We start from the raw sequence: 17,500 nt of genomic DNA, 5'->3' as shown, positions 1-17,500 counted from the left end.
GCTTATTTGATCTCACAATGTCCTTGTCTTTCACAGCCAAACCAGTTGCGGGCCTGTTCCTATTGATTTCGTCTCTCCTGCCAGAAGATTATGTGGTCTCTTCTTCAGTTCTCTACGCGACGTCTGGCATTCTCCTGTTCGCATTTCAGGTAACAGTCTTGAGACCAAGGGAAAGTGGAAGAGGGTGAATGGTAGCGGTGGTTGGGGTGAAGGGCTTTTGTTTATTCTTTGCTTTCTCGATGTTACTGTCTGGCATCCGCCCCGCAAGTCCGAGAAAAATATATCGATTTCTTTATGCTGATGCATGTATACACAATATATGTTATCCCCCTACGTTTTGCACATGTATTTCACACTTTCTCATGCTCTGCATCACCCTCTGCGAGACTCAGGAATGAAAAAGAAAGATAGACATTCCAATGGCGTCTGTTCTGACCGCTTAGAATAAACAATCGCGGTTGCCCCTTACGTGTTGATAAATCTGCCGGTGTAACACAAGAAAATTACTCCCACGAGATTTTTACTCCGGCGTAAACATTTCGTACGAAAAAGTTACTCCCTTTACGAAAAAAGCACTCCCCCATTACACGAGAAAATTACTCCCCAAGACAGGTGAGTTCCGAGTAAAAGTTTCGTGCAAAAATGTTACTCCCCTGACGAATAAATAACGAATAAATTCTTCACCCTTACAGAGCAATTTAATTTCCCATGCCAGGTGAACGACATTTTTACTCCCTCGTCCTCTGTTAGTCTTGGTGGTGGAAGGGGTGGAGGGAGGGTAGCGCGACATTCGTGTGCGCGAGATCACTTATTGGCATTATCCCTTCGCCCGCATCCCATTTTTGCGAACGAGATTTTTACTGGAAGTAAAAAAAATGGTGAGTAAAAATTTCGTGGAGGGAGTAATTTGTTCGTGCCTTGGGGAGTTCTTTTCTCGTACGAAAAGTGTACTCGGAGTAAGAATTTCGTACGAAGTATTTACCCCGGAGTACATTTTTTGTGGAGTACAAATTTCGTGTTACACCGGGCGAGCGATGACCGCAGAATCCCTCCGTGCGGGTGTGCTCTTAGACACCTCATACAGTCACTGGTAATGATTTTCCAGAACATATCAAAAATGCAAATATTGAGAAAATGCTAGAAGGGATCTCTGTTTGCCTTGAGATTATGCTCGTTATCAAATGACAAGTGTTTGATTTAGCCTTTCATCCATCTGTTTGGGCCTTATTTATCCTACCCGCGCGTAGTACCATTGACATTCCTACTATTGAACAAGTCGCGTAAGGCGAAAATACTACATTAAAATTTTTTAGTCAAGCTGTGGAACTCACAGAATGAAACTGAACGGCACTGCATTTTTTAACAATGACCGTAGTCCGCCGCTCGTGCAAAACGCAGTGAAACTGACGAGCCTGTTTAGCGCGGTAGTGGTTTCGCTGTGCTGCATAGCACGCTTTACTGCACCTCTCTTCGTTTGAACTTTCTGAGCGTGTTTTAATCCAAACATATCGTACCTATATGTTTTTGGAATCAGGAACCGACAAGGAATAAGAAGGAATTGTTTTTAAATCGATTTCGGAAATTTAATTTTAATCATATTTTTTAATTTTTTATTTGTTAGAGCTTGTTTTTAAACCGAATATAACATATTTATATGTTTTTGGAATCAGAAAATGATGAAGAATAAGATGAACGTAGTTTTGGATCGTTTTATAAAAACAATAATTTTAATTACAATTTTCAGATTTTTAATGACCAAAGTCATTAATTAATTTTTAAACCTCCAAGCTGAAATGCATTACCAAAGTCCGGCCTTCGTCGAAAATTGCTTTGCCAAACTTTCAATCAATTTGATTGAAAAATGAGGCGCCGCCTCAACTTTTACAAAAAGCCGGATATGACGTCATCAAAGATATTTATCCAAAAAATGAAAAAAACGTCTGGGGATATCATGCCCAGGAACTCTCATGTAAAATTGTATAAAGATCGGTCCAGTAGTTTAATCTGAATCGCTCTACACACACACACACGCACAGACAGACAGACACACACACACACACACACACACACACACACACACACACACACACACACACACACACACACACACACACACACACACACACACACACACACACACACCACGACCCTCGTCTCGATTCCCCCTCTATGTTAAAACATTTAGTCCTAACTTGACTAAATGTAAAAACGAATTCTTCAGCGATCTAAATAAACAAAGGGAAGTACGCGCTCTAAATGCATACGAAATGTGTAATAGAGTAAGTGAGACGTATTCGGAACCAGTCTCGTGGCACTCGAGAGAATAACAAACATTGAAATGAATAAGCGACTCTCATCCTCTTATTTCTTTAGTATTCTTTAGCGTGTTGTGTCCATTGCTATATTTTTACGGCAAATAATGCCAACTGAGACAATCTCATAATCTCAATCTTCGTTTCATTGTTTGCATGGTAACAGGGTTGCTCGTGGCCAGCAAACATGGCCGAAATGGCACCTTACCATGCTGGTGAGGTGTTTGTCATAGCCCAGGCTGTGTCCATGACTGGTCCTTTCATGGCGCCTCCTATCTTCGCTGCTCTCACGCTGCATGTGAGTTTACTTGTGTCTGTTTGTGTGTACGCTCTCTTTGCGTCCTACACGCCCGATATGAATTCACTCTGTTTCTGTTTCTGTCTTTTCCATTTCGATGTCGCCTTGGAGTTTTGGCGTCACTAGTTTTAAACAGCTTTTCTAGTGAAGGGCACAACTGATTATTGTTATGATAGAATAGTTTTTTGTTTTTTTGTGGGTTTTTTTGCTTAACGCCCAGCCGACCACGAAGAGCCATATCAGGGCGGTGCTGCTTTGACATTTAACGTTCGCACCCACGACCTCCCGATCACGGGGCGGACGCCTTACCGCTAGGCCAACCGTGCCGGTTGATGAAATAGTGTATAAAATATACGTTCCTGGAATGGATAGAAAGATAAAAGAATGTTCAATCATGTATTGTCAATCGTATGTGAGCCAATGTCAAAAGGTGCTGTGGGTACGCTAGGTATTTTATAAGTTCTGTAACTCTTTACTGAATGTACACTCAGATGGAACTTTTGGTTTTTCTGAGAGATTAATGAATAAAGATGATCGCAGAGAAAAACCAAAGACTAACTATAAACAGTTAAAATTCTGCTCCTCATTCATTACGCAAATTAGTGCTTTTTAGGGACGTATTTTGACAAGGTGTTTGAGTACTCTCGATAGTTTTAGAAAAAATGCTAATAAGCTTTTTTTCTGGGCAGTTGGATTTAAACCAAATGATTGCATGAACCCCAATACATAGTTCTGTGTGTTTTTCTTCCCATTTGTCCGTTTTTTAAAGAAATTATTAAAGTTTGAAAATTGCGTGTCTAGCGTGACTCTTTGCGTCACAAAAACTCAAACTTTAAAAAAGCTTCCAAAAAATGTTGTTGTTCAACTAGATACACAAAAGAACCAGTTTTGAACAAAAACTGTCGGTGAAAAGGAAAAACAATGAAAATAACCACTATATTTTGAAGTTTGGTACCATTTCTGGCTAATTTAAGCTTTGTCGTCACAATGTCACACTAGACACTTTTTTAGCAAATTTCCTTTTTTTTCCACAAAATTTTTAATTTCTTTCTTTTTTTTGGCTAGCAGTCAGAAGCAAATCAAATGACTGCTTCATAATCACAGTTTTTGAAAAGAAGAAATAAAAAGGAATTGTCATTATTGTGTGACAGAACAATTTGTCGTCACAGGTCACACTAGACACACGACGTCATTTGTCCATCCAAACATAATGTATGTAATTAAAACCACTGTTTTAGAAGATTGATTACGTGCTTTAATTATCGACAAATGCTTGTTCTTCATCACTCTCTTGAGATGACCAGGAAGAAATAATAATGGGCCAGAATTCCCAATCATCTAGGCCGTTTTCTGAACTTCGCGCACGGCGCGCTAGTGTTAAGACCGCGGCCCAAAAAACACAGTCCGGTGCCCAGCGATGCTCGGAATACAAGAAAAGGATGAAAAAAAACCGACCAGGAGTATGCTGCCTACCTGGATAGACAGAACGTATTGAGCAAGGCTTGGAGGGAACACCGGACCGACGAGCGGAGAGCATAATGGATCGCGAGAAAGCAAGACATCGTAAATCTGTAGAATCTTCTGTCAAGTCTCCATCTAATCCAGAGTCGAATTAAAAATTGAGTATGCGAATTTGATTACCTTTCAGTGTACAGACTGTAACGAGGACACTCACACACACACACACACACACACACACACACGCACGCACGCACGCACGCACTCACGCACCCATGCACACACGCATGCAAGCACTCACACACACAAGCAAGCACGCACACACACGCACGCACCGATGCACGCATGCATTCAAGCGCGCAAAATGTGTCAGATTTTGGTAGGTTTAGGAATGTGTTTATGTAAAATTCTTTTTAAAGAAATAAACCGGGAAAAAAACTACCCAATGTTTTGCGCTAAAACCCGTCTCCGGGTTAATAATTTTCAGTTTAAACCGTTTGCTGCAGACCTGCCGTTTCACACCGAGATTATCATTGCATGGACAATTAAAGAACTACAAATATGAGGATACCGATACTCAACATTACAACTCATAATGTGCGGTGTGTGTGTGTGTGTGTGTGTGTGTGTGTGTGTGTGTGTGTGTGTGTGTGTCCCAGGGCTCGTGCGAAGAAAGAAAAAAAGAAAAACAGCTCTCCGCTAACTGCAGCAAAAAGGAAGAAAACGGCTATTAAAAACATAATTCGTAAAGCGGAGACACCTGCAGACAGGCAGAAGAAGAAAACCAAAAAAAATGCAAGTTCGGCAGTGCAAAAGAAGATCTTCCATGACAGATAAACAGAAGAGGGAATTGAACAAAATAAGAATGGACAGATACCACAGAAAACAAGAAAAAGACAATCTGACGAATCTCGCAAGACCAGTGAGCTTTTTGAAGTCAGTAAAAATGGCATTTAATGCCATTTCCAGGAAGCGGGACAAAGAGTCTCTTCAGAAACAAAATTTCATTAAAACGTTACTCAAGCGACAAGCAGTACATCAAGACAGTTGTAGAACTCTCAAGCAACTGTACGTGCGTAAACGTCCGACAGACACAAAAGTGGAGAAATTCTACGACAGGGAATCAATCGATGTGCCTGGAAAGCGTACAGTGTCAAAAGTGTCAATGATCCAGAAGAAAGTTCTGACCAAGAAAGTGGAGGACTTGTTTGAAATGTTCAAATCTGAAAATCCGTTGTACAAAATATCTCTGACCCCTTTTGCACGGAGGCGCCCAAAACACATCCTGCTGTCTACCAGTCGGACTTTTCTGCAGTGCCTCTGTGAGACATGCACCAACCCAATGTTGAAAGTTGACAAGCTAAACCAGCACTTGTCTGCGATAACTTATTTAATCCGCTTTTATGGAATAACCAATATTTTGTTTATGATGGAAATGTACTGTATTTTGAAGATTGGACAAGAAAGGGTCTTGTTAGCGTATATGATGTTTTACATAGAAAAGAGTTTGTTTCCTATCAGTTCATTTGTGATGTTTTATGAAAATCCCCACAGAGAATTTTGAAATATAACATGGTTCGTGCTGTTGTTACATTTAGTCAAGTTATGACTAAATGTTTTAACATCGAGGGGGGAATCGAGACGAGGGTCGTGGTGTATGTGCGTGTGTCTGTGTGTGTGTGTGTGTGTGTGTGTGTGTGTGTGTGTGTGTGTGTAGAGCGATTCAGACTAAACTACTGGACCGATCTTTATGAAATTTGACATGAGAGTTCCTGGGTATGAAATCCCCAAACGTTTTTTTTCATTTTTTTGATAAATGTCTTTGATGACGTCATATCCGGCTTTTCGTGAAAGTTGAGGCGGCACTGTCACGCCCTCATTTTTCAACCAAATTGGTTGAAATTTTGGTCAAGTAATCTTCGACGAAGCCCGGACTTCGGTATTGCATTTCAGCTTGGTGGCTTAAAAATTAATTCATGACTTTGGTCATTAAAAATCTGAAAATTGTAAAAAAAAATAAAAATTTATAAAACGATCCAAATTTACGTTCATCTTATTTTCCATCATATTCTGATTCCAAAAACATATAAATATGTTATATTTGGATTAAAAACAAGCTCTGAAAATTAAATATATAAAAATTATTATCAAAATTAAATTGTCGAAATCAATTTAAAAACACTTTCATCTTATTCCTTGTCGGTTCCTGATTCCAAAAACATATAGATGTGATATGTTTGGATTAAAAACACGCTCAGAAAGTTAAAACAAAGAGAGGTACAGAAAAGCGTGCTATCCTTCTTAGCGCAACTACTACCCCGCTCTTCTTGTCAATTTCACTGCCTTTGCCATGAGCGGTGGACTGACGATGCTACGAGTATACGGTCTTGCTGAAAAATGGCATTGCGTTCAGTTTCATTCTGTGAGTTCGACAGCTACTTGACTAAATGTTGTATTTTCGCCTTACGCGACTTGTTTATTTTGATATAATTCGTGTTTTTTTTGTAATTACTGTATTTTTATCTTCTTTTTGTATTTACTTTTTAAATTTTTGGTCGATGTTTACCTTTTCAGTAGAGAGCGATTCAAGATCAAGAAGACAATCTTTATTTTTCTTCTACTCGATCCAACATGCACAATGCACAAAATAGTACTATAACGCCGTACGCTCTACTTTGTACTACACACGGCATCTCCTGTGTTGGTATGAGCGCGCGCTTCCTGTGCATGCTTGAATGCGCCCAGATGCCGCAGAGTACATTATTGTGTAACAGACGGTCTCTGATGCGCCCTTTTCCCGCAAACCTACTAGACTGCAGTTTGCATTGGCTGTTGCTGACCACATTTCCCGTGACGTCATAAAATTTCCCACTAACGCTCTAAGTAGGTCGACAACGTCGACTTGGCCTCTTTGGTTTAAGCGTGTTTATTCAAATTCTCATACACACGTTTCAAACAATAACAACATTGAGAACGTTAACAAGCAGATTGCTTATGGACACGTTCTTGAACTTATAATCAATACACATTCAGATAGCAAAACATGGCGAACAAGTGATAGCTTCAACACTTATCTTGATAATCTTTAATTATATTTTATACAAATAGGGTAAAGAGAGAGAGAGAGAGAGAGAGAGAGAGAGAGAGAGAGAGAGAGAGAGAGAGAGAGAGAGAGAGAGAGAGGGAGAGGGAGAGAGAGAGAGGGAGAGAATGCCTGGCTACATCAATTGCACAGTTAATATAATATCAGCCGAAGCGATTAGTTAACATAACATAGTCTTGTACAACAGAGAATATTTTCGTGTTCAAAGATATAGTTAAATCAGTATTTCCAAACAAGAGTGTTTTGCAGTCCAGAACGTGTGTTGGCAGACTATTGAATAAAATGGTTCTATGTTCTTTAAATTTTGGACAGTGTAATAAGAAATGTTCAGAATCTTCCGGGCATGCTCCACACGTACATTCTAAATTATCAGAGAGGTGTCGGTTAACTAAGTCTTGTTGCAAATCGCTCATGTTTAATCTCAACCTGCTGTGAAGTACCTGTCCCTGGCGGTTGCCTAAATAATAATACGGTGGAACAACAACAACTTGGCCTCTTTCTCTGTTGAGTCGGCCCCAAAGACGGCTCATGCACCCCGACTTCGTTTCGTGCTTTGCGGATTCTTAACAGAGCAAGCTTTAGAGTAAAGTCGAACCGTTTGAGCTTGGAATTTGAGTTCTCTCATGCAACCCACCCCAGGTGCCCTACGTAAAGAGCGAGCAATTTTTACAGAATTAATTTTGCGGATTGTCTCAGAGACAATCGGACCGTGGTGCGTTTTGGCGCTAGACCGAACATTTAAAATCTAAATAATAAATTGACAGCTTGTTACACAAACATTCTTAAATCATAAAAGAATTCTTTTTTCATCAAGACAAGATCAGTACAATTCGAAGTTTTTAAAGTTTGAAAAAAAAAGCCCGGAAGCAGGGTCACGCAAGGTCGTGGTTCTCGTAGCAGACGACGGTTTATGCCTATCGTCGATTCCTCTAAACAGTCAAAAGCCATCGCTAGAGTTCTTGTGAACCACAGCCGTTTGTTTCGTGCATAGTCAGATAAGCTCACATCGAGTCGCATTCAAATTACTAACTGACGACTACATTGTGAAAAAGGGAAACTGGATCACACGGTTCACGATGGCTCAAACCACGCAAAAATAAATTCTTTGAAAATTGCTCGCTCTTTACGGAGGGCACCTAGGATGTTCTCAAGCGGTGAGTGTTTAAATGAAAGGGTGTTTGTACTGCATGTAAAAGCCCGACAGTATCTGTGATGGTTTACGGGAGGCTTACTGTGTCTTTAACATTTGACCAGAGTCAACTAATCTTGCGTCATGTCAGGGCGTTTTCTTGTCCTGGGAATATATTTCATGACCCCACTGTGACCTTGAAATGTGACGCAGGTCTTCCATATTTGTATCATCTATGGGGGACATCAAACCCTGGAAATGTGGAAGTTTCAAAGATGTAGCCCTCAAAACATTCAAAACAATGATACTTTTTACTTTTTGTTCACCTTAGACGGCCTGCTATGACCTTGATATTTGACAAGGGAGAACCAAACTCGCATCATATTTGGATATCATCAAAACATAGAAGTATGGGAAGTTTAAACGCTTTCGCTACAAAGCATTTTGAGAAAATTCCAAATTATTCCCTTTTTGACCCGAAGACAACCCCACCGTGACCTTGACATTTGACAAAGGTCACCCATATTTATATCATGTGTGTAGGCTATCAAACTCTGGAAATTTGTGAAGTTTCAAAGATGTAGCCCCAAAAACATAAAAAAACAATGATACATTTTTTTCTCCTCATTAAGACAGACCTGCTATGACCTTGCTATTTCACAAGAGTAAACCAAATTGAGCATCAGGATTGGATATTATCTCAACAAAGAAGTGTGTGACGTTTAAAAGCTGTTGCTTTAAAACTTTTCGAGAAAATACCAATTTATCACTTTCTGACCCAATACGACCCCGCCGTGACCTTGAAATGTGACGAAGGTCAACTACTCTCTCACCATGTCTGGAGGTCATACAATCATACAAGTATGTGAAGTTTCAAAGCTTTGACTTCAACAATATCTGAGAAAACCTCAAATTAAAGAACTTTTGTATGGAGCACATACCGTTTGTGACTGTGATAGCAATAAATGAATTCATGTTGCTAACATACACATTTTATGCGCTTTTACCTTGATTGTATTTAATCTACACCCCAATACTCATATGCGAGCTCAGTAGAAATGAAAGTTCTAGAAAAAAAATGGAAAAAATCAGGTTTATGTCCTTACATGCCACAAGAGACACTCGTCAAGCCTCAACCTAACGGCCAAATAACACAGCCGTTGTGAAAGATTTTCCCTTTTCTCCTTTAGAAACTATATACTGAATGTGTTAAGCACCTCAAAACACCAGTCATTTTACTTTGGGTGTACTTTGATTTTCGAAGCTGTCAGACAGCACCTTTTGACATTGGCTCATGTAAGAGAATATTTCTCATGGAGAAAAGAGATTTACTTCGTCTTAAGCACACAAAAAACATCAACATCGCAAATAATCGAGTTGCGCCATGACGACATTGGTTTCTCCCTCCTCTTTGTTACTCTCACGCCTAATTTTGAGTTTATTGTGTTCTTTATATTTCATCCACTCTACTCACGCGAACTATACGTTTACTTCTGTCTGTTTTCTACATTCAGAAAAGAAATGACTGAATGTTCTAAGTATGTGTGTGTGTGTGTGTGTGTTATGTACTATGATGTGTGTGTGTGTGTGTGTGTGTGTGGTGTGTGTGTGGTGTGTGTGTGTGTGTGTGGTGTGTGTGTGTGTGGTGTGTGTGTGTGTGTGTGCAGAATGGTGTGTGATTTGTGTGTAACATGTGTGATTGTTCTTCTGTTTGTAGAACAGCGCGGGTGAGTGGCAGCTGTGTTTCGGAATTACCTTTGCCGTGTTGGTGCTGACGTCACTACTCTACGTCACTTTCGCCTCCAGCAAGAAAGCCGACTGGGACGAAGAATCCACAGAACTGAACTGAACTATATTTACCAAGGATAAAGATTTAAGGCTAGGCCTTTTCTTACAACCTGTCCTTGAACACACACAAAAACACACACACACACACGCACACACACACACATACACATACACGTACGCACACACACACACAAACACACACATACACACACACACACACACACTGCCGGACACAAAAATGCATCACCTCTAGTAGTGTAACGAATAGTTCAAGTTAGAAGTCTAGCTCAAGCTTTGGATTGAGGATTTCCCTGTAAGGGGCCCCTTGGCAGGTCGTACATGGAGAAAAAAAGATCTATCAAAATGGAAGGCATGACATTGTTTGAGGACATTTTTGAGGACATTTAATTGTGTTGTTTTGTCCGATTTATGATAGCGCTATTTGTTGACGTCGTATTTGTCACACACACACACACACACACACACACACACACACACACACACACACACACACACACACACACACACACACACACACACACACACACCTAGGGAGACAAATTTCCCCTTCCGAGTTGGCATATGAACTCACTTGTTAAACGTCATACACATCTGCGCAGAAGCTTTCTGTGAATCACTCTACACACGCACGCGCGCACACACGTACACCCTCGTCTCGATGAATCCCAAGTCTTTCGAATGAACTCTTTTATTAGATATTGACTTACTGTAAACAAAAGAATGAAAGAAAGAAAGAAACACACACACACACACACACTGACACACACACACACTGCACACACATACACACACACCCTGACACACCGGCCGACACACACTGCACACACACACGCACACACACTCACACACACACACACACACACACACACACACTGACAGACACCCACATAAACACACACACACACACACACACACACACTCACACACACACTGACAGACACTGACAGACACACACACACACACACACACACACGCGCGCGCGCGCACACACACACACAAATACATACACACACAAGCCAAAGCGGAATTAATGAAGTAACCCATTATTTTCTGTATATATATAGCTATGACGTACCAGTAGGGACCGACAAATGCAGCAACCAAACAAAAATCTACGTACACAAGTCGATTGTTTGAAAGCGTAATTATTTCAAACACAGATAGGTACCTCCCCAAAAGCACCTGTGTTCACAACGGAAGTTGACAGGTTAATGTGCAAAAATCGTCGAATGAAATGAGTTAGAGTTTACTAGCTGACCAAGAAGTGTATTTTTGTTTGTATACGCTGGGCAGCAACAACCTACGTGGAACGATCATTGTTTTTCACTTTTACTGGGATATTTCATGAATTAGAGAAAATTAAGAAATACAAAAGTAAATCGACAAAAGTCATGGATAATTTTTGGTGACGAAGGTGTTTTTCAAGAGGTTTTGCTCGGAGATACGCTTACCGTTCTGTTTCTAAATTTGAAAAAAAAGGCTTTTAATTGGGGTATGCATTTGTTGTTCAGAGGGATTAGAGACGGGGACATGTGAATCCTTCCTTCCACCCTTTCCCTTGCAGGGAAATGAAGGGATGGAACGTTCGCTGCTTTCCCGTCTCGCTATGCGATCCTAGAGAGGGGAATCTGTCAAACCACCCTCTCGCAACCGTCTCACACGAATGGGGGTTAAGTCACTAGCAGGTCTGCACACAAGTTGACCTTGGAGATCGGACAAATCTCCACTCTTAACCCACCAGGCCGCAGCGACCGGAATTCGAACTCCCGATTAGGAGACCGACGTCTTACCACCAGTCCTAGCCACTGCGCCCGTCGCTCAAGGCACGCTTGGCATGTCTTTGGCCTCTGGAGGTTTGCACGACGCCGAATGTCCTTGCTGTATTTCTCCAAGCAATCTATATCTTCTTGATGTAGTGATTTAATGGGATTTTTTTTCTTCTCAAAATACAGAAGCGGTCACTTAGTTTTGGAACTAAGTTGTGACCTTGTGTGAAAGTTAAGGTCTATGAATGATGGTGAAACTACTTGTGTCACTGAAAACTATACTCATGCAAATACTCAAAGGTCTGCCTGCTTCCATCTCAGAAATGTGTTGATATCCATCAGTGTGGGGAATCCAAAGTGACGAACGCGAAATTTAGGGGGTAGGGTTGGGAAAATTGCCGGCAGTTTCATTTTTCAGCATTGGACTTGATGTTCATATTTTCACCATACCCCTAGAAATGAGTGGGCAACACCCTATCACAGTTTAAGGCATTTTAAATATTTCCGAGGCATTGTTTTTACTTCTTTGAATGGAAAACAGCAATAGCCCTACACAAAATGCATACAAAAAGACTATATAAAACATTGCAAGCTTCTGTGGACTGTACAATTCATGCTGCATTCCATTCAAACAATGCATTTCTTCAATTTTCTGGATTTTAAACAGAATTTACAACCCCCTTTAGTATAGATTTTTCATATATTTTTCTGTTTGTGCTTTTGCTAAATATTAAATTAGTTACACAGTTTCGGAACTCGCCTGTGGCCTTGTGCGAAGGTCAAGGTAATGGAATGTTGGGAAACATAATGTTTGACACCGATGTCTATAAGTATGCGATATATGAAACCTCTGCTGGGCGGGCATGTAGCTCAGTTGGTAGCGCGCTGGATTTGTATCCAGTTGGCCGCTGTCAGCGTGAGTTCGTCTCCACGTTCGGCGAGAGATTTATTTCTCAGAGTCAACTTTGTGTGCAGACTCTCCTCGGTGTCCGAACACCCCCGTGTGTACACGCAAGCACAAGACCAAGTGCGCACGAAAAAGATCCTGTAATCCATGTCAGAGTTCGGTGGATTGTAGAAACACGAAAATACCCAGCATGCTTCCTCCGAAAACGGCGTATGGCTGCCTTAATGGCGAGGTAAAAAACGGTCATACACGTACAATTCCACTCGTGCAAAAAACACGAGTGTACGTGGGAGTTTCAGCCCACGAACGCAGAAGAAGAAGAAGAATAAGTATGCGAAATATGAAACCTTTGCTTGCTTTCGTCTTTGAAATGTGTTGATGTTTATGAATGTGGGGAATGTAAAATGGCGACCGCGAAATATAGGGGATAGTGTTGGGAAAGTGCCTGCCGTTTCATGTTTTGGCATGGGTCTTGATATTCACATTTTCACCATAGCTCGAGAAATGAGTGGGCTACAACATATCAAATTGTAAGGGATTCCGAATATCTCTGATGCTTTTTTTTTTTTACTTCTCTGTATGAAGAAAAATGTAATTACGCTAAGTAAAATTGATTAAAAAAAGACGATATAAAACATACCCAAAAGCTTAGAACTGTAATTTATTGCTATTTTCTAATAGGTATAACATTTACTTCCCCCCACAATTATCAAGTGGGTACTACATTCGTACTGTCGATATTAGCCGTTATCTTTATGTACCCATTTTCTCAAAATCACATGGTTATTTTTAAAAAAAATCACAAAAATATCAAAAGCCCAAGGGTCTAGAACAGTTCTCTGCAGCCGTACCCTTAAGCCCTGAGTTTGCCATCATAAAAAAGCCTTCGTGAAGTCTTCACTAAGTCGACTTTCGTCTCAATGAAGGACCGCCTTTACGCATGCTGAAGAAAATACACTTCAAGAACTGTCCCTTAATTCTTCATTAACAGACGGAGTTTGCCCCATACCCCACCCCCTATCTCATGCCTCTTAAGGAGCTGGCATAAAGGACAAAACGTCATTAAGTTGCTGTCAGGGCGCGGCGGAAACGCTGGGCATTTCCGCGATCTCGGACTCGGACAATTCACTGTCATCCATGTCCGATACAGTCAAGTCCTCCGTCGTCACTGGCGTGGCTTGGACCAGTCCTCCAAACAGAGCTGTGTACTCGGACTCGCTGAGTTTATCATCCATGTCCGATACAGTCATGTCCTCCGTCGTCACTGGAGCGGTTTGGGCCGGTCCTCCAAACAGAGCTGTGTACTCGGACTCGCCGAGTTTATCATCCATGTCCGATACAGTCAAGTCCTCCGTCGTCACTGGAGCGGTTTGGGCCGGTCCTCCAAACGGAACTGAGGACTCTTCCGCAGGATCGCTGAGTTGCTTCGACGTCCCCCAACTCCTCGCTGCTGTTCCATCTGTCTTGCCCTTGCTTCTCCTCCTCGACACAACGACGGCAGCAAGTACGATGCAAATGGTTGTTATTGCCACGGGTAGACCGATAGCCAAATTGACTTTTTGGGCGGAGGTACTGGAACTCGCCTTTGCTATCTTCAACGTTGGCGTTGACGTGTCAGTGGTCTGATTGATAGTTGCATTGACGTTTTTTGTGATGTTGTTGGTGGTGGTGGTGGTGGCGTTGGTCGGGGTGTTCGTGGTCGGAGTGGTCTTGATCGTAGTGGTCGTGGTCGTTGTGGTCGAGGTCGTTGTAGTCGTGGTCGTTGTGGTCGTGGGCTTAGTGATCGTGTTCGCACAGACAACTTCTTTGTCGCTGGCTGAAAGTAGAAATAAATGTACAAAGAATTTGCTTGCTCCTTCACGCGGCAACGGAGTGCATCGACGCTCTCAAAATCAGTGCAGTTAACGCTTCGATTCAGCACGAGCGTTGTACCATTAACGTCTGTAGCAAGCCTGCACACGCTCTCACTGCCACTGGTGTCGGGTAACACCAGATTTCCGAGCTGTCCGTCCAATCCCACGTCCTCGTCATTGGGCTGATTGTTCGATGTTATGTCATACATGACAAAACCCGCGGCCATTTCAGACATCCCAAAGCTGACGTGGACAGAATTCTTTGGAAACTTTGGACTGAACTCGTTTTTCAGGTCAACATTCAGATAAACAGGGATAAGACGGAAATTGTAACAGCAGATCAGAGGGAGAACGTCATTGTGAAAAACCGCTAGCGCGGAGAGATGAATTTCGAAGGATTGTTACCCAAGCCGTAAAGGTACTCCGCATCCAATGTTTTGGCGATCCGGATAGAGCAGTCGGTGTTCGTGTTACGGTTCGCAGCGCAAATAATACCAGAACTCACCCCGCTCGGAGATCGAAACTTCACCGAAGATTTCAATTCGTTCTGTATTCGTGAGTTGTCATGTTCATTGCTCTCTGCATAGTTTATGAGCCACGGTAGCACGGCTTGGGGCTGGACCTCGATCACAACTGTGCCGCTTGGGTCCGTTTCGTTGACGTTGATGTCAATTGGGCCGGGTCTCCCGTTTGGATTAAAGAATACATGCGGTACTGCTGTTGCGTAGCTGAACAGATGAGAAGTCATCAAGGAACGAAAAAGCAGAAGGAAACGTAAGCTCGAGTTCATACACCGATTAACAGTTCCGCGGCCATTTTAGATTCGCACATGCGCACATCTTTTTCTACGAGCACTTTTGCTTCTTCTTCCTCTTCCGGTTTCCTGTTTTTGAGAAAATGCGCATCCGCAGATCGTTTTTTCGAAAGTTTTTTCTTCTTTTTCCTGTTCCGGTTGATTTGAGAAAGCGTAGATTCAGTCGGCAGAAAGTGCAATGTTGTAGTCTTCCAGCCCTGAAGCTGCTTTTGAGTGTTCGAAGAAAGAGTGTAAAGGTTCTAAGGATTACATCGGGCACACAAACACGCGATTTTCCTTTTTCCCCCCCTTTGATTTGAACGCGTGCGCAGATCATTTTTTTGCGAGTATGTTTGTACTTCTTCCTCTTCCGCTTTCTTTCTTCGTTCCATGTAAACGCCGAAACTGTTAACTGGTGTATATATCGATTCCCCCTCTATGTTAAAAAATGTACTCAAAACTTGACTAAATGTAAAAAGGAAATAAAACAGACAATACACTGACTCAGACATATCCAGGGTACTACGACGTATGATTCAAACAAATAAATCAAATTTGATTTTAATAATAATGATGATAACTATGGTAACAACACATTAAATAGAAAATGTCACTGCAATTTAGCATAATTATGATTATTTGTGTGTGTGTGTGTGTGTGTGTGTGTGTGTGTGTGTGTGTGTGTGTGTGTGTGTGTGTGTGCGTGTGTGTGTGTGTGTGTGTGTGTGTGTGTGTGTGTGTGTATAGATCATTAATGCCAGAAAGAGTTCACACAAATAAAGGTGTGTCCTCTCGTAAAGAACGGAACATTTTTAAAATTAGCAGGAATTAGGAAAACAATTAAAGCTTCAAATTACTCTTTATCATGCATACTACCTACGTAAAGAGGCCCTCAGATTGCTCCCCGAGTTATACAATATTATCTTGAGTTACAAATAATTCTACTGCGCAGGATGACTGCCTTCACTTTGCTAAAGCAGGTGTTCTAACAGCTTGATTTAATGTCGGGAGCACTCTTTGTGGGTTACTTTAACTGAATTACTTCCCTTGTTTTTGTGATGAGGCTGCTACGTCGATCGAGGTGTCATGGAGGGTGGTGCTCGTGATGCCACTAGACGGCGTTTCTGGACTATTTTCTGTTTCCAACACGGGGGAAGCAGCGCCCTGAGGCTCATTCACTCACTTTGACTATATTAATTACCAGCAACACAGCGGATTCCCCAGATTCTTCAAATATCTTGAATTTTGCCACAAACTCCAAACACAAATGTTCAGCTCAATTGTCCTCATTTATTCAATACCAGCAGCTCATAGCGCACCGGTTTAAACGCAAACCGTAAATTCATGGAAACTTCTTTTTTTTCAGAACCCATGCTCGGCCATGCCTGTCAGCAGTGGCTGACATTTCATCTGTACACAGTGAAAGAGTCCGCGTGGTAAAGATTATTCTCGTGTAAAAATCCTAATAAGAACCATGCCTGATTAATTAAGGATGCTAATGGCATTTTAGTATAACGCCTAGCTATTATTGTTCTTTAAGAGTGCGATGTCCGTATGCACTTATCTCTGCCTACTTGCACTTGTTTGTGGTGGAGGGTGCTTTGATGTAACCCCCCTCCCCCAGCCACCAACCCCCACCCACCCGCTCCCGCACCGTAACTTAATGGCAATTGAGTGCAATTACGGATTTCCAAATACCTCGGTACATTTCTTTTAGCAGCTGTTATACGATGGGAGGATACGATATGATGAGTTTCGTGCGTGACTGCGCACAAAACAATTAACTTCTGATTGTGTGGATTTCCTAGCACCAAGTTCTTCACGTGATGCATGACTGGGTTTGACATGTATGGTTCGATGATCAGTTATTCACCTGTCCGGCAACGGGGGTTGAACTTTTCACACTGACCGACACGGACTTTGTTGAGACGCTGCACTTGTTTCAAGGTTTTGGCTTTTGGCACGCACGCACACACGCACACACACACACACACACACGCACACACACACACACACACACACACACACACGAGGACAGACTCATCGAGTGCACGCGCACACACACACACACA

The 17,500-nt window shown here is 41.8% G+C and overlaps 3 protein-coding genes across 3 annotated transcripts in view; 2 read left to right on the top strand and 1 right to left on the bottom strand.

The window, feature by feature from the left end:
- Positions 1–10,209, top strand: part of LOC138973313 (sialin-like) — a 22,112-nt gene extending 11,903 nt beyond the window's left edge. Inside the window, exons 9-11 of the mRNA XM_070346033.1 lie at positions 37–149; positions 2,479–2,610; positions 10,018–10,209. Coding sequence (XP_070202134.1) covers positions 37–149; positions 2,479–2,610; positions 10,018–10,149 — 377 coding nt within the window. The 3' untranslated portion in view covers positions 10,150–10,209. The remainder of the gene's footprint in view (positions 1–36; positions 150–2,478; positions 2,611–10,017) is intronic.
- Positions 1–17,500, top strand: part of LOC138973308 (arylsulfatase B-like) — a 443,818-nt gene that overhangs the window by 368,240 nt on the left and 58,078 nt on the right. The window lies entirely within an intron of this gene.
- On the bottom strand, positions 13,147–14,439 carry LOC138973295 (uncharacterized; the record flags this gene model as incomplete). Its single annotated transcript, XM_070346013.1, is given in 1 exon segment — positions 13,147–14,439. A coding segment is annotated over 1 exon segment (584 nt), but the record flags the coding sequence as incomplete, so codon positions are not given.

Source organism: Littorina saxatilis, linkage group LG8 (assembly GCF_037325665.1).
Source record: "Littorina saxatilis isolate snail1 linkage group LG8, US_GU_Lsax_2.0, whole genome shotgun sequence".
NCBI lineage: Eukaryota > Metazoa > Mollusca > Gastropoda > Littorinimorpha > Littorinidae > Littorina > Littorina saxatilis.
Note: the sequence above shows the minus strand (reverse complement) of the source record. Positions and strands in the feature narration are given on the sequence as shown.